The following is a 21,904-nucleotide window of genomic DNA, read 5'->3' as shown; positions in this document are numbered from 1 at the left end:
CAAAGCACCTTACAGCAAGGTCCCACCTGTTCAGGTTTCACATATTTAGTCCTTAACATTCACAGAAGGGGTTTTGCTTCTTGCTCTACATGTTCTTCAGAGGGACTGTATCTTCTTCATGCTCTTGGCCTGGATCATCCTGTTTAAAGTGACACCTGTGAAGGGGTATTTCTCAGGTTAGGTTTTTTTTTCTTTTCCCTTCTGCAAAGTGAAAACTGCTTTGTTTATTGCTGCCAGCATTTTACAATTAACGTACAATTTCAAAGATGAAGACAGGTGTTTATGAAGAGGATGAGAAGAAGCTGAAGTTACGTTACACTAGATTAAGAGATGCCAGTTGTAGAGCATATTCAAGTGGAATGATGTCCATTTCTTGATGCTGCAGCTACAAGCAAGACATAAAAAGCATGAATATACTCTGGTGTTTTACACAGCAATACACTTGTTACATCACCCTGGCAAGGCACTGCAGTGACACTGCCATCCTGGAGAAGCTTTTGCTTCTCTGAAGCCCCATTTACAGCTTGCCTGAAAGCAGCAGTGGTTACTGTTCTTAGGGGAATGCTGTTCTTGGGGAAGAGCTGTTTTGCACCAGGACATGCTGGACTGCTACCATCCCAGTACCATCTCTTATTTGAGATGGAAAAATAAAGAAAGAGACAGCAGTACAGATAATCTTACATCCTGTTGATTCTGGGAGCCTTGAGTTGTGAGTCTTGAATGGGCTTCCAGTGCAAGTGTACTGCACCATGCAGACCCTGTCTGCAGAAAGGGCTACTTCATTTTGGTTGTTCAAGTTTGTTGTAGGATTTTCTTGCATGAAAGAAAATCCATTCATCATTTCTTCTGTCAAACAGAAAGGATGTTCACATGAGAACTCCCTGCTGCATTTGTAGATAAGGGAAAGGCCTCACAGGTGGTGTAATTGCTGCTATGGAGGGGGAGCTGCCAGCAGCTTCCTCCTTTACAATGAGGCTGAGGTTCTTCTGTGGGGGGAAGGGGTTTGTGCAGCACAACACAGGCCCAAAGCCGTGCTGGGTGTGCAGCAGTTTAATTCATGTGTGTTCCACTGACTCCTTTGTTTGCACAGGACCACTGTGAGACCAACAGTTTTCATTGCATCATGGCTATGGTCTCTTCCTGTGTTGCAAGGAAGGGAACAGCTTCCCTTCTCCTGTACACTGGTCATGCTCCAACCACAAGTCCCAGAATAATGCGTGAGGTTGTACAGAATGACAGAATCATTCAGGGCTGAAAAGACCTTTGAGATCATCTAGTTCAACCTCTGATTAATCACCACCTTGTCAACTAGAGCATGGCACCAAGTGTCACAACCAGTAGTTTCTTGAACACCACCCGGGATGCTGACTCCACCACCTCCCTGGGCAGTCCATTCTAATACTTAACCACCCTTTCTATTTGCACTGGCAGAGGAAGCTCTGCTCAGCAAATGTCACCAAACCACAAGAGACCCCAAAGCTTGGGAGTTGCTGCCAAGCTTTAGCTGTTGCACAAGTAAGGATCTGCTTTATATTTTTGAGTAATTACTGAGCAGTAACGTGTACTGCAATTGCAGAAACATATATCACAGTGATACAGGGACACTCTGGAAAGCATTCTGTGGTTGGAGACATGTAGGGGCAGTCACACAGCCGGCGCAGTCCTGCTATCATAGGCACAGAGCTCAGCCTTGATGGATGCCACAGTGCTCACAGCAGTTCACAGAATCCAGAGTGGGTTAGGTTGGAAGGGACCATGCTGGGTCATCTGGTCCAACCTCCCTGCTCAGGCATGGTCACCCTGGAGCACATGGCACAGGATTGCATCCAGATGGTTCTCGAGTATCTCCAGTGAGGGAGACTTCCACAACCTCTTCAGGCAATCTGTTCCAGTGCTTGGTCACCCACACAGTGAAGTTCTTCCTCATATTCAGGTGTGCATCAGTTTCTGCTCATTGCTTTTCTCATCCTTTCCAAACACCTCTTGGTGCTTGGCTGCACCAAGGCAGCCGTGGCTCCATCTCCTCGGCACCCACCCTTTAGGTGTTTATACCCGGTAATGAGGAGGCAGCGGGGCTGCCGGGGCCGTGCCGGCTCGGGCCCCGCCTGCCGCTCCCTCAGCGCCTCCGCAGCGCGGCCTCCCGCCGCCAGGGGGCGCGCCCCTCGGCGGCGGCGCGCGCGCCCCGCTTCCCGCCCGGTGGCGGCGCGAGCGCGGCTCCCTCCCGGCGTTGCCCATGGCCGGCGCCATCCGGCGGCTGGATGAGGCCGTGGTGAACCGCATCGCCGCCGGCGAGGTCATCCAGAGGCCGGCCAACGCCATCAAGGAGATGATCGAGAACTGGTAACGCGGGGGCCGCCCCGGCGAGGGGGCTGTGCCGGGCCGGGGCCGCGAGGGGCTGGCGGGAGGTGCCGCGGAGGGGCGGTGCCCGCGGGTGCTCCTGCGGACCGCGCGGGAAGCGGCTCCGCTCGGAAAGCCGCGTTTCTGTCTGCCTTTGTGCTCCGCCTCGTTTTGTTATTGTTTGAGAAACTTACGAGTTGTTTGCTTTCTGTGTCAGGTTAATAATTCATAGAATCATTTAGGTTGGAAAAGAACTCCAAGATCGCCAAGTCCAACCATTAACTCATCACTCCAGATCTACCGCTAAGCCATGTCCCTAAGCACCGCATCTTAAGGTGTTTTAAATATACCTCCAGAGACAGCGACTCAAACACTTCCTTTGGCAGCCTTTTCTATGCTTGACCACCCTTTTTGTGAAGACATGTATCCTAATATCCAGTCAAAATCTCTCCTGGCACAAGTGGAGGCCATTTCCTTTTGACCCATCACTTGTTCCTTGGGAGAAGAGGCCAGCCCGCACCTTGGTACAACCTCCTTTCAGGGAGGTGAGAGCAGTAAGGTCACCCCTGAGCCTCCTTTTCTCCAGGCTAAACACCCCCAGCTCCCTCAGCCTCTCCTCATCAGCCTTGTGCTCCGGACCCTTCCCCAGCTCCATCGACCTTCTCTGGACACACTCCAGCCCCTCAATGTCTCTCTTGTAGAGAGGGACCTGTGATTGAACACAGGATTTGAGTTGCGGCCTCGCCATGCTAAGTACAGGGTGACAATCACTGCCCTGATCCTGCTGCCCACACTGTTGTTGACACAGGATGTCACTGCCTTTTTGGCCACCTGGGCACACACTGGCTCGTGTTCAGACAGCTGATAGAGCAGCACCCCCAGGTCCTTTTCTACCTGGCAGCTTTCCAGCCACTCTTCTCTCAGCCTGTAGCACTGCGTGGGGTTATTGTCACCCAAGGGCAGGACCTGGCACTTCATCTTGTTGACCCTCATACTATTGGCTTCAGCTCAGTCTGGCCTGTCCAGATACTTCTGCAGAGCCTTCCTACCCTCCAGCAGATCAATGCTTCAGCCCAACTTGGTGTCATCCGCAAACTGAATAATGCTACACTCAATCTCCTCATCCAGATCGTGGATAAAGATACTAAACAGAACTCTGGGATTGAAATTTTTTTCTTGGTTTCTGCAGTTTGGATGCTAAATCTACGAGTATCCAGGTAGTAGTTAAAGAAGGTGGTCTGAAGTTCATCCAGGTTCAGGATAACGGCTGTGGTATCAGAGTAAGTAAACAAAGTTGACAGGTGTATGCTGCTGTTTGATACTACCTTTTAATTTGTAAGTGTTTTATAAGGTTTTAAAAAACTTGGAAAGTGACTGTTTCTTGTCCCTTTCACATAGAAAGAAGATCTTGACATTGTATGTGAGAGATTCACTACAAGTAAACTGCAAAAATTTGAAGACTTGGCTAGTATTTCTACCTATGGTTTTAGGGGCGAGGTAAGCTCTTAATCAAAGTTTTGAAACTTCATTGCTGTTATTCTATTTTAGTGGGTTGTACATAGTATCACATTCCCAGTACTCTTTACAGAAACTTCTGTTTTCTGAGAGAGTCTGCGATGTCAATATAGTTCAAAGTACACTTCAGTGTCTTTCAAGATTAGGTGGATGCCTATAGGGAGGTATATATTCTTTTTGCTTTCTGGAATAAGATTTTTTTAAAAATTGAAACAGAGTCTGTCTTCTTAAATGATGATTCAAGAACCTACAGGTATCTTCTATGTTAGGCATTTGTCTAAATACCACGCTTAAAACTAAATGTGCAAAATGTACAGTGGTCTTCCTTTGTGTTTGCTGTTAGACAAGGTTAGTATCTCGGGCCCCTCAGATATACTGGTTCTTTACACTCTCATAGACTGTATCTGGAAGAACAGTCAAGGATGAGTTTGGCTTTTCCCTTTGGATGAGCACAATAGATGAATGTTTGTCCAGATGCTCACATGCTCCTGAGACTAGACTGCTTGGGTCCTCTCCTCACATACTTTCAACATAATCATCTCCAGAGCCAGTGGAGCAGATCCCGAGGCTGATTTCATCTGTGTGGACATGTCCATTGAGTTTTCCAGGAAAACCATTCTCACCTAACATTGTAATATTACTTACAGTCAAGAGAAGAACTTGGGCAGGAGTGAGAGAATAGCAGCTAAAATCTTCCAGCTGCTTTCTAGCTAACACAAAAAAGAAAAAGGCACAACTGTAATAATTTTCCAAATGTCTTTTAGTTATGCTACATGGTTAATCACTTGCATCGTCAGAGATAACAAAATATTAGGGAAGCCAGAACAATCTCCTGGATAAAAGAACTCGAAGTTTAGTATTATAGATAGTAAAAATTGTTTATGCTTTATTGACCTGCAGTTTCCTCGTAGGGATTTTTATTTACTGCTTGCAAGTGGTATATTGAAATGTAGTGATAGTGTTTAATGTGTGGACATGTCTCAGCATTGTCCAGAACAAGGTTTACAAAGATACTTTATCTTTTCCTAGGCCTTGGCTAGCATCAGTCATGTTGCCCATGTTACAGTAACAACTAAAACAGCTGATGCAAAGTGTGCATTCAGGTATGCTGCCTAATATACAAATGACTTCTGCTGCATGCAATAGCAAACGTGTATCAGTTTCAGAGCTATTACAGAGGAGGGGATGGTAAGGTCAGGTATCAAAAAGAGTTGGAGTGTGAGAAAATGTATTTTTTCAAATTGTAAAGCTAAGCTTTAGCTTAATAATGTATTTTAAAATTGGTGGAGGTGGGGTGGAGAGGAAGGAAACTTGAGAGAACTTCTATTTCAGTAGCTAATGTAAGTTAAACATTTGTCTTTATTTCAGAATAGAAAGTTGCATATGAATAGAAAGTTGCATACATATTATGGGCACCATGTCTAGCAAATTTCACAAGTCTCAGCACAGGAGCTTACAGCTTAGTTTTTTATCCTATCTTTATGATACAATAGGTATCCTATTTATCCTATCCAAAATGAGTTTTGAATATTCTTTTGAAAAGCTTAATCTAAATTATAAGCTTATCCATTAATTTCTTAACTACTTTTAAGAAAAGGGAGTGGGAAAAAAAGAGATGTTCTGAATCTTGGTTTTTCAAAAGATGTGTGACTATGGTCTTTCTTGAATTAAACATACAGGGTATGTTAGAGGAAAAGAAAAAGTCTGTCCTTTGATTTTATGCATCTCTTTAACTTTCTTAGCTGTAATCCTAGCAGGATTTTGAGCCTAAGAGATTTCTGACCCACATAGGTCTTACAGCTAATAAAGTTAGAGAGATGTGTCAAAGGAAACAGATTTTGGACTAAAGTCAAGAATTTCTTGTTAGCATAACTGAAATGTAAAGTCTAGTGGGAGAATTGTTATTAGGCCGTGTCTAGCTATTAAAGAAAGAAAAAAAATGCAGTAATCCTGCCTTTAGAGGGAAAGTCTTAGTAACACATTTTCAAAACGTATGTGCCATGATCTGCTTCCTTTCCTTTGGTATTATTCCCTTTCCCCCACTTCCCCTCTGGCTCTTACAATCAATGAAGACAGTTTTACTCTAGCAGAAAAGTGAAATAAGCTAATTCTCAGTGTCCCAAATTCTTTCCTGGGAGGAGTTTGACAATGATGGGATTTCTTTGTTTTTATCCTTTGTTTTTGTCTGTCCATGTCTGCCCTCATGTAAATCTGGATGACTGACAACTTTTTATTTTCTTCCTAGAGCTACTTACAGTGATGGAAAAATCAAAGCCCCTCCAAAGCCCTGTGCTGGAAACCAAGGAACTCAGATCACAGTAGGTTTTTGTGCCCGTTCTCTCTTGTTCCTTTGCTGTTCCCTTGCCCCAAGTACATTGTAAGGTACATAACAGTATCATCTCTGAAGTTGCAGTTCATTAGGTGAACCTAGGGAGTTAAGGAATAAAGTGAAAGTTGATTTTTCATAAACCAAAGTATTCTCAGAAAATGTATATATAAATTAAAAATTAACAAGATGGATTTAGATTAATTCTGTGGTTAAGAGAGAATTTTTAAAATTGTTTTTAATTGTGAACTTTTTCTCTGTAGGTTGAAGATCTTTTTTACAATGTAAATACAAGGAGGAAGGCTTTAAAGAACCCAAATGAAGAATATGCAAAAATACTAGAAGTTGTTAGCAGGTAAATTAAAATAGGAGGCTCCCAGTTTTATATACTGCCATGGGGAGTACTGTGGTTCTTCAGGGGGACTGACAAGTGTGTGTTTGGTGTAATTTTGTTGTTGGTGGTGGTGATTTTGTTATGGTTTTTTTGAATTATTTGTTAGTGTGCAGTATCAGGTAACAGTCTGTCCAATTTGATGTGAAAAATCCAGATAGAAGTAGTGTGTTCTGTCTGTAGCTATTAATTATTTGTAAAAGTTCCTGCAAAGAAATGGTGATGGACTTGATTGAGCAAACTTTAAATGTACCTGGGCTGAATATAATTAATGTAAAAACTGCTCAGGAGCATTGAGATTTGGCTGAATACAGAAAAGCTGAATGGCAATTTTCACATCCCCAAAAAGGAGTAATATCATTTTAGCTCTTGAATGTTCCCTTCCTGGGCCCCTTTGTTGCCTCTTTTGCCACTGCTGTAGTGTTCCATAGTGTGCAGAGGTCTAGCAAGCAGGATCTACAAAATTGAAGCAAAAGAACTGCTTTACACTTTCGGAAGACACAAAAGGTAGCAAAGAGAAGCAAGACTGTGTACCAAGGTTTAGTCTATTCCCTAAATGAACTATTCAATAGTCTCTGCTGGGTCAGGCAGACTTCAGCTGGGAGGTGGAGGGTCAGATCTTGCTGCTCTGTCAAACAGGATGATGTGAAGTCTTGCTGAGTTACAGCCCTCTAGCTCATTGGTTGTTCTTTCGCATTAGGATTTTTCTATTACTTAATTTTGGGGTTTTTTTCCCTCTTGAATTTTTGAGTTCACAGTCACAGCAGTCTAATTTTTGCCTGCATTTTCACATTTCTCATCTTGTGAGGTTCTATGGTGTGTTTTTCTCAGTACAGTAATTTCCCTAGAATTTTGAGCCAAGACTACACAGCTGTAGTGTATCAGGTCTCAGCCATGGGATCACAGCTGAAGTGTCTAGGTAGGGGAAGTGATAAGGGTGAGCCAGCCATTATTCAGATGCCTTTCCATAGCAATTGAGACTTGATTCTGTTATATTGAGGGTGTTTTGATGGGTTTTTTAGTTAAACCTGTACAATGAAACTGAAAAAACAGATCTGTTGAAGCTGATCCTTGAATTTCCTGTGGTTACAATTGAGTTCTAAATAGGACACACTTTTTTTTTTTTTTAAGCTGTTCAGTCTGCAAAAGCTCAGCTTGGCTCAAATTGCATTACTGTCTAACAGGAAGTGAAATTGCTTGCCCCCATTACTAGCTGCATTTCACCAATCAAGGGAAACAATTACCTTTTGTTCCACATACTGCAGACTTACATTTATCTGTTTTTCAGGTATGCCATCCATAACTCAGGCATCAGCTTTTCAGTTAAAAAGGTGTGTAGATAAAGTTTTTGTAACTTCACAGTGTGCCTGTATCTGCATGTATATATATACATAGTGTGTATATCTGAAAATGCCAGAAAATTTGCACTGTCTTTTGCAGCAGGAACAGCACAGAGAACCTTGCCTTATACTGAAATGTTCAAGGGTATGTTGGTGCAGTTGGGATAGAAAGCACATCAGTTAGAAGTAAACAGGACAAAAATATATTTTTCAGGAGTTTGGAGGATTCTGTGTGGTCAGTGGTGTATTTGGTTTAGCTTTATGGGTTGTTTCAGCTTCTCTAGAGAGCCTGGTTACTAAGTGCTGTATGAAAGAGGCTGCGGTAGATTACCTTTGTTCTGTGCCATTCTTGGTAATTATTTACTGAACTGAGTTCAGTAAATAAAGTGTTCCTCACTTTCCAGGGTGGAGTTACTAGCCTCAGTGGGTCTGATGTGCTCTAGCTGATCTTGTAAACATGTGCCATTTACCATCCATTGCTTTTTTGAACATAAATAAGTAAATAATACAAAACAATATAATGATGTTATGTCATTCCCTGTGTTTTTTTTTAGAAATGTTATTATTTCATTTAAAGTATTTCTAAAACTTCTTCCAAAAAGGTGAATTGATTGATACTCATTCCTGTTCTCTTTAGCAAGGTGACACTGTGTCAGATGTTAGAACTTTATCCAATGCCTCAACAGTGGACAACATCAGGGCCATCTTTGGAAATGCTGTTAGCAGGTACATTGATGTCAAGTTTCCTTTTGATATGAAGCTTTCCAGGGAATCACCCTCCCTTTTCTCTTTAAAGACCATGGGCTATGATAACTTTTCTTGCTTCCTTCATGATTAATTTCAGAGAAGAGGGAGTGCTGCAATTACAGAGCTCTTCCTTCTTTTCAGAATGTGTGACATTTTTTGTGTACCAAAGGGAAGAGGAAAGTTACAAAATTATTCCTTTAGTGCACTGAAAAGGAACCATCTACTTATAACTTTGTGTCCTCATGTAAAAACAGCAAGCTGAACCTGTGTTCTCTACAAGTTGCTGATCTCTTCCTATACCATGAACATCTTACCTCTTCTTACTGTCTGCTACCTGATAAATTTTGAAGCTACTCATATTGTTTTTTTCTGAAACCTTTTCTGAAACCTCCTTATTTTGACAAAAGCTACATTCACTGAAGCTGTGTAAATCAGATAGAAAAATTAAAAAACCAAGATGATATTTTTGAAGCTGTATCTGCCATTTTAGGAAGAATTCTCTTTATGCGACTTAGTTTTTAGTTCTGAAGAATCCATTGTATGTCTTTGTCCCATGAATATTTGGGTGTCACTTTGATTCTGTTCTGTTACTGACTGAAGTCAAGCTTCACATTTAATGAATGTTACTTATAATTCACAAAAACACCTTCAGGAAGCACAGCAAAATAGAGAGGCTGCGAAGTAATGAGGTTTGCAGTGTTACATGTATTTCTTTGATATGCATTCATTTATTTCTGCTATGGATGCTCATTTGGTAAGAATTTTTCCTCTGTACGGTTCACGATAAATTGTCCATTTCAAAGTAAATGTTTTGATAATTTCTTTCAAACAATAATTTACCCAATTCAAGATGGTGTTAAAAACTGAACACAAATAAAAATGGCACTTGGTATATATTGAGGTTGAATTTGAAATAAGTAGCCCTTAAGTCTGTTCTATGTTAACTTTAAAAGTTGGCATAAGACCTTCCTAGAGAGCTGTGCTCACAAACTACTGAGGTGGATTTTCCTTGACTAATGAATTACAAAAATTATTAAAACTGTTATGAAAATAGTTAACATTAGGATTTATGTGCATGAGCAAGAGAGAAGTTTGTAATTTTAATGACTTCTTAACAGACCACCAAGACATAAAAGTGGACAAAGTAGTCAAAAAAAAAGTGTTTGTTCTTCCTTGGCTGCAGACAATTTTGAAGTGTTCTTGTCAATCACTGTCAATGACTTAAACAGTGAAATGCTTATTAGAATTATCAATAGATTATAATGCTGTGGATACTGTGATATGTTACAGTATTAAAAAGATAATGGGGTAATTTTACAGATTCCAACCATACAACATTACCAATGTACACTTAGAAAGAGGAAATTATGCAGTTCAGGTTAAATAATTATCATGTCCCAGCAATCATTGTTTGAGCTCTCAAATAATTCTAATGTTTTCATTAACTGTGATAGAAGTTTGTCACTATTAGACACAAAATGTATACACAGAAGCTTGGTAAGTTCAAAAGAGAAGATGACCCAGTTTTATTCAAACATCTGGTATTTATAGAATTCTAAAGGTGACTGTGGATTGGGGGATGGAATTACCACACTGGTCCAAAGATTATTTAATCATTTATCTCTTCCCATAGAGAAATATGTAAGTTATTCTATTTATACATGAAATTGTGTGGGAACTCTGATTCTCAAATATGCAAACATTATCAGAAGGCTAAAGAAGTTTTATGAGAACTTTAAAACTTTCAAAAGAACTATAAAAGAAAACTTAACACTTTTAAAAATCAGGGCAGCAGAAGATAGATCAGGATATAAAGTAGTAAGACTTGAGCAATAGGCCCTGAACCAAAGTTGGCCTTTAGACGAACCTTCCAACTATATGTTATATGATATTTGTATCTGCTCATTAGCAAACTACACATGATCATTAGCAAAATATGTAGTGTGATAAGAGCATATTTATCTTTCCATATTTAGAGGATGGACAGGGTCATGAAATCAGACATCTGACCTTGTTTGGAGGTATATGGTCAAAGCCAACTTCCTTGGTTCCTCCTTGAGCCCCAGCCAGGCTTTGGGTGAAAACCAAGAGGAGAATGAAACCAGATATTTCTGCATTAGAATTGTGTGATCTTTTTTATTCATCAGCATAAAAGCTGGACCCTGTCCCAGCAAAGGTGGAGTCTTCACCTATGTGTGGACACACTGTATAGGATTTCCCAGTTACCAGGAGTGGTTCTCCAGTCCTTTGCTGTGACTGGGGCTCCTCAGCTGATGTGTGGATCTGGAGGGTGGTAAAATTTTAGGGTAACTGGTGATATATTGTCTTAATCACTGTAGGCAATCTTTCGTAGTCAGGTGCATTATTTATATTACCCTTCTGTAATTCTTTGCTGTTTTGAACTGTCGTTAATTACACTCACCCCTTAAAGTTGATGCCTGTGCCTTCTGTGCTGACCCTGCCAACTGGCAAAACAGAATATAATTGCTTGTGAGTACTGTTCAAAATTTACATCAACGGAAGAATTAATTTTTTGTTTATGTTTGTCAAACTTAATAGGGAACTCATAGAAGTGGGCTGTGAAGATGCAAATCTGGCCTTTAAAATGAAAGGTTACATCACTAATGCAAACTACTCTGTGAAGAAATGTATATTTTTACTCTTCATAAACCGTAAGTTTAAAAAAAAGGCAGCATTTTGTACAGTCATAGGTTGCTTACATAATCAGAAAAACAAAAGTTTCTGAATACCTACAAAGTGCATAAGCATTCTTAAAATTATTTTTAAGAATAAGTATTACAGTTAATTGTAAATCTTAAAGTGTTTTTTGATTTGTAATGTGCATTACACTTGGTACTGTATTTAGTAGAAATCAGCTAAGACTGGACCTAAAGAAACTTTGGTGTATCAAGGTTATGCCTGTGTCCTGCCAGCTTACACTAACTGATCTCTCTTCTGTAGCAACACTGGCATGGGTTGACTGTATGAAATAATGAAAGATAGCCTGGTTATTTCAGTATTTGTGGGAAAAAATACATCTAAGTGTAAAACATGCTGAGAAAAATACTGTCTATTCCTGGTTTTATATGAAGAATAAATAGGTCTTGGGGGAAGATGGGTATAACAGATTCCCTCTGAAGATACAAAAAGCTTGAAGATTTTGTCTGAAGGAGGAGCTGGGCAGTGTTCAGTGTGTTGTAGCTCTTTGGAAACAGCGCTGTGTTCTGTGTTTCAGATCGGTTGGTAGAGTCAGCCGCTCTGCGCAAAGCCATAGAAACTGTGTATGCTGCTTATTTGCCAAAAAGCACGCACCCATTCCTATACTTAAGGTAAAGTAATAGGAAGAATAGCCTTTTAATATCGTCTTGTAGGATATAACTAGGGTGAGTAGGTTTAGAAGGACATTTCTGTTCCTCATGATAGTGTTAAGCACTGCACTGAGGTAGTTAATTGCCAGGCAGGAGATAATTAATAATAAGTAAATCTTAAAAAGACAGACCTTATTTTTAGAAGTAGTGAGTGTCTGTAATTTCAGATGAAGTCCTTTCCTATTAATTCATGATACACTGCAATATAAGGTATTTCTAAAAGTGGGTTTTTGTAGTTGTTCAGTGGAGAGTTTGGTTTAAGCTTACCAGTGTAAGCTCATTTTGGTGAGTGATTTTGGATTATTTTTTAATTGTGTAAACAAGTCTGACTGTAATACAACTTTAGTAGGTTTCAGGATCTTTTTGACTTCTTTATATGGAATAACATCCCCAAGCCTGACAAATTTTGTCAAATTTGAGCCAATTTTTGGTTTCTCTGCCATCCATGGGATATTTTAGGTTAACTTATTTTAAACATTTTCCAGCTTGGAAATAGCCCCCCAGAATGTAGATGTCAATGTGCATCCTACAAAACATGAGGTCCATTTTCTTCATGAAGACAGTATTCTGGAGCGTGTACAGCAACATGTAGAGAGCAAGTTATTGGGCTCTAATTCCTCAAGGATGTACTTCACTCAGGTGAACATTTTAAGTACATTTCTGTCACGTACCTGATTAGTTGTCTTGATTTTATAAGTGTGTTAGCCTTCACATTTGGTAAATTGTTTTTTTTTATTCTGCCCTGGTTTATGTGAAGAAGATGGGATTGAGGAAACTGTTCTGTGTATTTGATAACACTTTGGATTTAATCTTACCAGGAAAAAAAAGTCAGGAAGATACTCTCCTCTCTCTCTTTATGTAAAGCATAGCAAAAGAATTACTGCAATTTTTATACAAGCTAATTTCCTTGTGATTTTTTTACCTTAAAGATTTTTTATTTTGAGACAAAGGAATGGTAACCATTGGTTTTAACTGCCAAGATGATGACATTGACTCTATGTGGACAGCAAGTGTAAAGCTGGTGGCCTTTTAAGCAGTTGACACTATGTTGCTGGGGGTTTCAAATTTGCCTTTGAGCAGTGAGATACTGTGAGAAGTGTGACTAATCTTTCTGCTTCTTCTTTTCTTGTTCAATCTCTTCTCTTTGCTTCCTCATATGTGAATGAAGACATTGCTTCCAGGGGCTGACTGCTCTTCCAATGAGGTAGTAAAATCAGCAGCAAACTCTTCTGTAGTTACCAAGGGGAGCAGTGATAAAGTTTATGCGCATCAGATGGTCCGCACTGATTCCCGAGAGCAGAAAATGGATGCTTTTCTTCAGCCAGTGAAGGGCCCCACTGCAGTGACAACAGGGGTTAATGCAGGACCTCCAGAGGGGGCAGACAGGCTTCAGGATGCTGAAATGGAAGAAGTCAGTGACCTGGTTGAAATGGCTGATGTTCAGGAGAATCTAGTGATGCCTGGGGAGCCAAGCGAGATTGGACACCTGTCTCCTGAGAGTGTGCCTTCTCGGTAAGTCCCACTTTTCCTGAACTGGTGCAAGGCTACCTATTTATTTCATGGCATAGCCCTGAAATGATAATTTTTTTTCTGGTCTTTAGGACTTCTGCTTTTCCAGAAGGCAAAAATTATCAAGATTAACTTTTCATGACATTTTATTGAGAAATTAAACCTAATCTGTGAACTGTAAATTATATAACTTGTGATTAATTTTTTGACTGGAATTTCTATGCATTATGAAAAGCAGGAAGCAGTATAAATCATGGCATTAGTTTAGGGAGATCATACTGCTCTGTCTCACTCTGGAAGCCTCCCTTTTGTGAGGTATGGAAACTATATCACTGAATTTGACAGGCATTACCCTATTAAAGGCTAAAGTGCTATAAATTTTTTATAGCTCTTGCAGGAGCTGTTATAAGAGGCCACAGTCTTTGGAGAGAATCCGATTCCCTCTCCCCAGTTATTACAGAAAAGTGGGTATGGAAAAGAAAACTGTTAGAAATAGGAACATTTTTGATGTGTCAAAAAGAGCCAAATTTGCTTGGTGCTTAAGCAACAGTTGCCTAACGGGATTGATATTAGTGTCCCAAATTCTCTTAAAATTCTGAACTACCCTTTCCTAACAAATTATTCCTCAGAAGCAAAATAAAACTGTCTTTGTGGGAAACTGTCTGCATTTCCTGTCATACAGCATGTGAATTGAGCATCTCATCTGTTGCTGTGTTCGGCCTAAGTGATAGGAGAATTGAACATAATTCCTTTTGTTTTGGTGTTGTAGGAAGAGACAACGGGAAGACATGGACATAGAACTGGAGAAAGATGACACCAGAAAGGACATGACTGCTGCCTGCACCCCTAGAAGAAGAATTATCAACTTGACTAGTGTGTTGACTCTCCAGGAGGAAATTAGTAACCAGGCACATGCAAGTAAGCATGACTTGTTTCTCAAAATTACTGTTCTTCTACCACTAAATAGGATTGTTTGACGTGGGAAAAGGTATTTAAAAGGAGGCCCAGTGAGCTTACTGTGCTGCTAAGCAAGTTTTTAACAAAAGCTTTTGCTTTTAATTCTTGTTTGTATCTGTCCCACTTACATGAAATGATGAGACTTATGAAATACTCTTTTGTTTGTTAAGAGTCATTTTAGACAAAGGCAAAAGGTTTGTAAATGTTTCTAGGGTATTTCCCTCTTTAACTCAGTTGCTTCTGAACTTACACTGACTCATACCCTTATTATTCATATGTCTAAATGTTAGGAATCTCACATCCTGTATGCAGGGTTTTGTTGGATTTATTTTGATTTTTCTGGTTATAAGAATTGGGTATCTCCACACAGAGATCTGTAATACGTAACTTTTCTATAAATTGATAAGAATCTTAAACTTTAGAGAGCATGAACTTTTGCTTTACTTGTGCTCCACTAAACATTTTGTAGAAGACTGGTAATTCTGACCCAGTAATTCCATATCTGACTGTCACTTTTTAAATACTGAAATCAAAGAGTTGTCACTGAACCTTAAAATACCCAAAAATATCTCAAAATTCATGATAAAATTTGTGAAACTGCCTGAGGTTGTGTCTCATCTTCACATCTGTAAGAAATACCTAAAAGACACTTTGGAAAGAGAGAAATCTTTTCTCAGTCTGTTACATTCCTTTGGAAAATTCCTTTGGAAAACATAGCAGTGGAATTAGTGAAATGAGTGTAGTGCTTTGTACATGCTGTGACTGCAGTGCCAAACATCTATAAAAAATCTCCCAAGGATGGCAACTAGTGATTTTTTTTTTTTTTTTGTGGAATGTCTAAAATGAACTCTTTTATGAAATCTTCTTATACTTTTCCCAGCCTTCTCACTCATACAAATATTTCTAAAAAAACTACTTTGTGAGAGGAAAAAAAAGAAACTATGTAAAAAAATATTATGGATCATTCTGTCACACCTCTAGAATTTAGTTTGATAATACCTAGATTGTGTTCCAAAGCTGGTTTACACCTGCAGTTTTTGAAGTATGTATGTGCTCTTCACCAATCTCCTGTGGCTGGAAATTAACTTTGGAAGGCTATTCAAACACAGGATCTTTATTTTTTTCTAATTTGCATTTGTAGTTTAAATGTTAAATAACTCTTCTCCCTTACACTTTAATAGTATGACTATGCATTAAAATTATTAATATTTCAAAACTTGTGAGTAATTGGTCATACAAGGATATAAGAAGAAGCAGAGATGTAAGAGTGACTGAACAGTAATCTGAGACTTTCATGCTAAAAAGACACAAACCATTCAACTAAATAAATGAAGCCAGGGTTGCAACTATCAAATTACCTTCTTTGTTTTCTTCCCTGCCTCTCTGTTGTTTCAGAACTCCAGGAGATGCTACATGAGCACTCATTTGTTGGTTGCGTCAGTCCTCAGTGGGCTCTGGCCCAGTACCAGACAAAACTGTACCTTCTCAATACAACAAAACTCAGGTAAAAGAGTTGTTAGACCTGTTGGCAGCTGAAATAAGTACCAGTTGTGAAGCTAATTAGAAGAAGGAAGGAAATGACAGGGGGAATAACATTGTTCTCCTGTTGCCTGTATGAAAAGTCATGAGGCTAAAGATTAAGCATTCAGAACAGTGGAAACAGGTGTGGCACACTTGGGAAAAGTTGCAGGGAATCAGTGTTATTAAAATGCCACCTACTGTATTGTGTGCTCACAGGCAGTGGGAAGGGAAAGACTTTTTCTTGCTTCATGATGATCTAGATGATCTATGACCATCAAGATGATTCGCTGCAGGATCATCTACAGCACATCATATAAAGCAGAGGCTTCAGAAAAGTCCTGGAAAACATAGTATCCAGTTGGGTTAAGAGTATCTGCAGGGCATGACTGTAACAAGAAATTTGCAATTTTGCCTGTGCAGCCTTAGAGGCCCAGCTACATAAATTTTTTTAACAAATCAGAAAATAGACTTGAGATAGACATGTCTGTTACTTTCCCAGTTCCTTTGCATTTCTTACAGTGCAGTAAAGGAGTAAAGAAGTTGGAATACAAATTATCAGGGAATAAATTCATAGTGATTGGATACTTGAGTATGTAACCTTTCTGCACCAGTGTGGCTGATGATGTCAGAAACCAAGAAATAGATTTAATTGTAAATATCTATATAATGCAGGTGAACCCCTAAACTCTTCAGTTAAAGATCTTTATTGATAGGACTAGATATGGATATCTGATGTTTGCAGGATGATCCTTACTTTCCCCTCTTAATTATGGTAACTTGGGAGATATGCAATCCTGTCCATGTAATTAATTTTTGTGTTTCAATTTAGCCAAGAACTCTTCTACCAGATACTTATTTATGACTTTGCAAACTTTGGAGTCTTAAGGTTGTCTGTAAGTATAATTTTACACTATATCCTATAGAATTATTTTTTTTAAATGTATTTACAATATGTCTATCCTTTCAGACAAATGTATAGTTTTGATTGCACAGTCAGGCTGGCTTTTGTCCACTACAGGAATGTTGTTTTGTTTCTCAGTAAGAAAAGAATGTAGAAAACATATTAATTTTGTAGCTGCTACTGTTAAATTGTCATCCTGGCTGCTTGTCATTAGTGTCAGTTGTAGTAATACACCAAGTTTTGCTGTTGATCATTACATTAGGACAAATTTGAATATAGTCTGCAGAAATACAGTGTTGATTGCCTGTAAAATATCAGTGCTTGGTGGGATTGTGGACTGCAAAGAAGAAAGAAATTCATACCTTTTTAGTCAGTTATGATAAACAGAACTGTTAGTTCTTCAGGCCAGAAATAGTGTATTACAATTAATTAGTATGTGAAGGAAGAAGTTACAGCTTTCCAATAGAGTTTGCTGATTATTAACCAAAGTTTTGCCTTCTTAATTTTTAGGAGCCAGCTCCTTTATATGAGCTTTCAATGCTTGCATTAGAGGACCCTGAAAGTGGCTGGACAGAAGAAGATGGCCCAAAAGAAGAGCTAGCTGAGTACATTGTGGAGTTTTTGAAAAAGAAGACTGAAATGTTGAAAGATTATTTCTCTCTTGAAATTGATGAGGTGACTGCAGCTATTACCTCTGATAGTAATGGTGGACTTGGCAGTGTTAGGTTTATGGTTGGATTGGATCTTAAAGGTCTTTTCCAACCAAAACGATTCCATAATTCTACATTTTGGTGACAGATAACAGCAGTAGTTTGCTTGCAGTGTTTACCTTCACTAAGAATTAGTTCCACTGAGGTTTTAGGTGGCATAACCCTTTCATTTAAAATGCTCAGGACTTAAGCTGCCTTTAAGGACAATGCTACACAAAATTTCTATTTAATTAGTTACCAAGTCACAGAATGGGCTAGGTTGGCATGGACCATGGTGGGTCCTTGCTCTGGCAGGGTCATCCTGGAGCACCTGGCATGGGATTGTGTCCAGATGGTTCTTGAATACTTCCAATGAGGAAGACTCCACAGCCTCTGTGGGCAGTCCATAATTCAGTCATTTCTTCTGTAACTAGAATGCAGATCTGTTAACCAACAAGGTGTGCATCTTAACCAGCTCTCAAGTCAGACAGGGCTGTAGAACCACTGTGCTCTCAATGTGTCTTTTTTTGTGTGGCTTAAGGCATCCCTTACTTTATACAAAAGTGAACATCTTCATCAAGTCCAGGCACTTCATTTGAATATTTGCCTGGGAAGTGGTATATGTGTAACCTGGAGCTAGAGGAGAAGGTTGAATTCAGCCACTCCCTGAGCTGAGTGGTTTAATTCATGCCTTGTGAAATTAAACACCACCAATAACTCTCTTCATGCAGCATCTACGTGGCATTGGGCTTTTAAAACTTGTAAGTTTTTACCGTGTTTGGTAAGAATCAGTCTTAAAATACATAAGAGTTTTGGTGCATTTAACTGCAAAAAAAGAATTTTTTTTTTTTTTTTTTTTTTTTACTGAAGCAGCAATGTTTCCTTGCAGGAAGGAAATCTTAGTGGGTTACCACTTCTGATAGACAACTATGTCCCACCATTGGAAGGACTGCCTATGTTTATCCTGCGCTTGGCCACAGAGGTATAGTCTCTCAATGATTTTATTTTATTAATGCACAATTACTTTTTTTACTTTAGGCAATTCCAACCTGCCTTTTCAATTTCTGGTGCAGCTTAAATGTACTCTTACATATTGCAGATGCTGTTCTGTGGTTACTGATTAGTTATGCTTTGCCTATTCATTACTACTGACTGAGCCTCTATTTTGATTTAAAAATCTGCATTCCTACCCCCTTTTTTCATTCTGTACCTTTACTTTACCAGGACAAAAATGGCCAATGCATTAATATAAATTTTCCATATTAAAAATCTCTGTATTATATAATTTTCCATATTATGTCTCTGACTGCTACCCAGGTTCTCTAAAATAACTTTTTTTTTTTTTTTGTAACAGGTAAACTGGGATGAAGAAAAGGAGTGTTTTGAAAGCCTGAGTAAAGAACTAGCCATGTTCTACTCCATCAGAAAGCAGTATATAATAGAGGAATCCAGCCCAACAAACTCTCAGGTATTAGAAAACTAACTAGTTCTGTGAGCAGAGAACTAACAACATACAGAAAACTTCTGCTCTTTCAGATGTAGACTTCTAATCCCAGTTCTTTCAGGGAACTGAATCAAGTAGCAGTGTGGCAAGATTCTGAAAGAATGTGGCTTAAATTTTCTGAAGTATTATAGGTATTGAGGGAACCTTTTAACATAGGGCGTTGCAGTGTACTCAGTATTATTACAAGCCTCCTTGGCCTCTGCGTTGGGATGCTGTATTTCTATAGAAGAATAAGGATGCAAATAAATTACAAGTACAACCTGATTTTGTCTAAATATCTGCCTAATCAATCAGTTAAGCTCACCCATTCTGCAAGTGACTTTACAGAGCTTAGTACTGACTGTATAGAATGAACTTTTCTAATACCAGCAGAATTTTACAATTGCTGTAGTCTTACATAGTAAAGTTTTTAAGGCATGCTCTCCTCTAGTTAAACAGAACCTCTGTTTGTCCTTGTTTTCCTGTATTTCAGAATGAAGAATCTGAGTCTGGTTCAACAACATGGAAATGGACTGTGGAACATGTGCTTTACAAAGCTTTTAGGACTCATCTTTTACCTCCTAAACACTTTGCAGAAGACGGCAACATTTTGCAGCTTGCTAACTTGCCTGACTTGTATAAAGTTTTTGAAAGATGTTGAGCAAGTAGTAATCAAAGACTGTTTTTTTAGATAGACACTTCATGTTACCTTCAGTTTCACTTAGTAGAAGATAAAGCTGGAATCTTGATGGAGGAAAGAAAAAAGGGATTTAGTGCCCTACTAAACTGCAAACATTACAGTAAATAATCTATTTTCCTTCTGTTGATCAAAGTGTAAAAAAAATAATTTTTGCTGTGTCTAAACCCAATGAAAATCCCTAAAATAAAGTCTCCACTTACACTCTGAGTTTCCCTATTAAACAATCTGCTAACAGAATACATTTCTACTGAAGAAAATGTACTGGGTTAAGTGATTGTGGAAGAAGATAAAGCATTCACATTTCAACTAAATTAAGCTCTAACTTCATTTGCCTCTGGAAATCAAACTAGGTTACTTGCATTCCTTTGTTCTAAGCATAAAGGTTGTCTGACAGTACCTGCAATATGAGTGTACATGCAAAGCACTTAAAATCGTCTGTTACTGCAGGAGTTAGTCTTGTAATATTTCAAGGTCCTTGCAGAAATAAGGCAAATCCCTTCCCTTTTAATCAAGGAGTCAGAATAGAAATGGTAATGTTCTGGCAGATAGTAAATAAGCATGCACACATAATATTCATTGTCTCTAGTTTAATGAGTAGGTTTTGGGAGATCTGCTACTTTCAAGGCTGTGTCCCAACAGGGAAAACATTTTTCTAAGTCCAGAAGGCCTAGCATCCAAACTAGAAAGGAAAACAAGCTTCATTATTGCACTGTAAAGATTTCCGTTCCATTTGAAAGCAGCTGGTACAAGCAGGAGCATTAATCCTCTTGGTTTGCTGAGGTCCCAAACCCTGCCTTACACTGAGAAATACTCACCAAGGGCAGCAGTTTGATACGAGTCCAAAAAGACAAGTCCTCTCATGGGCATCTGCTGGCCTCAAGGGAAGTATACAGAGGCTATGTAACTTCATTTATTTCAGGGGTGCCAAGTACAGATGCTGAATTTCTCACCTGTGATGTGCCACCTTCAAAAGAGTGGGAGCTTTCAATAGTAGAAAACCACATAGTTCCAGAAAGCATCTTCCTTCTGCTCCCTCTCTTTGATGACAGTCCTGGCAATGGGTTAACTCCTGGAGAATCCTGTCTTCCTTAGCCAGCCCAGCAAATGAAATCTCAAGTGAGTAACTGGCTTCAGCTGGCCTCAGCCCACATATTACTTCTGGCAATGAGGGGGCATGGAAATTGTGGAAAATACAGGGACTACTAATGAAAATTGTATTTGTATTGTAATTTCATTGTATCTTGCCCTTGCTAATGTGCTTGTGTCGTGATTTCAGCATACTGCTGTATCACTCTTCACATGTAATGTCCAATAGATCAAGTAAGTAAGTTTGATATTGAATATGAAAAGCTCCCTCTGTGGAACATCCAGAAGAACCTGGACTCTGACATGTACAAGTGAGAAATGTCTTTAGATCACTACAGGCTTACCTGATACGTTAAGTGTGGCACCAGTCTGGTCTGCACTCTAATGCCATGTAACAAATGCCAGCTCCTCATCACACTGCTGTTGCTGTGTGGGTACCTGAACCCTCACAAAACTAACAACCTCCAAAATCACAAGATGCTTATTTAGGAGAGGCTTGCAAAATCGTTACCTGACATCTCCCAAATATAACTATTCATGTCTGGTGTAACAAAATACCCCCCCATCCCAAGGATTTTCTGTCACCAGTGCATATGGCTTGTACCGCTTTGTAGTTTTTGTATCAATTCCCTTTTTTTCCAAGTACTGAACTGCAACAGGACAAAGGCACTGAGAATAGGCTGAATTTCTTAGATATGCAGAGGAATTTCATATTGCAGATTGAAGAGGATGTTCAAGTAAAGTCATGAGTTGTGCAACTCACTATGAAGTTCATAGGATTAATGGAACCTTTGATCTCCTATTCCAGAGGTGTTTTTCTCACTGAATTTAATCACAGAATCGTTAGGGTTGGATTGGACATTTGGACATAATCTGGTCCAACCTGCCAAGGCAGGGTCACCTAAAACAAGCGACACAGGAATGCATCCCGGTGGGGTTAGAATGTCTCCAGAGAGGGAGACTCCATGAACTCCCTGGGCAGCTGTTCAGTGCTCTTCTTCTTTAAACTCTCAGTGTAAAGAAGTTCTCCCTCC

The 21,904-nt window shown here is 39.3% G+C and overlaps 1 protein-coding gene across 2 annotated transcripts; it reads left to right on the top strand.

Annotated features, from left to right (window-relative positions):
* The first annotated feature begins 2,201 nt into the window (after positions 1-2,201).
* On the top strand, positions 2,202-19,991 carry MLH1 (mutL homolog 1). Of its 2 annotated transcripts, XM_021553293.3 has the most exons (19): positions 2,202-2,340; positions 3,527-3,617; positions 3,736-3,834; positions 4,882-4,955; positions 6,098-6,170; positions 6,442-6,533; positions 7,858-7,900; positions 8,547-8,635; positions 11,216-11,328; positions 11,892-11,985; positions 12,510-12,663; positions 13,193-13,536; positions 14,303-14,451; positions 15,886-15,994; positions 16,841-16,904; positions 17,423-17,587; positions 18,491-18,583; positions 18,956-19,069; positions 19,578-19,991. In XM_021553293.3, exons 1-19 carry the CDS (start codon positions 2,234-2,236, stop codon positions 19,743-19,745), a joined length of 2,235 nt encoding a protein of 744 aa, XP_021408968.1. In that variant the 5' UTR covers positions 2,202-2,233; the 3' UTR covers positions 19,746-19,991. The 2 variants fall into 2 exon arrangements, with proteins under 2 accessions (XP_021408968.1, XP_085425973.1); XM_085569847.1 differs by lacking the exon at positions 4,882-4,955.
* Positions 19,992-21,904: the final 1,913 nt, after the last annotated feature.

Source organism: Lonchura striata, chromosome 2 (genome assembly GCF_050655825.1).
Source record: "Lonchura striata isolate lonStrDom1 chromosome 2, ASM5065582v1, whole genome shotgun sequence".
In the NCBI taxonomy this organism is placed as follows: Eukaryota; Metazoa; Chordata; class Aves; order Passeriformes; family Estrildidae; genus Lonchura; species Lonchura striata.
The sequence above is the reverse complement of the archived record's forward strand: the minus strand, read 5'-3'. Positions and strand labels throughout refer to the sequence as shown.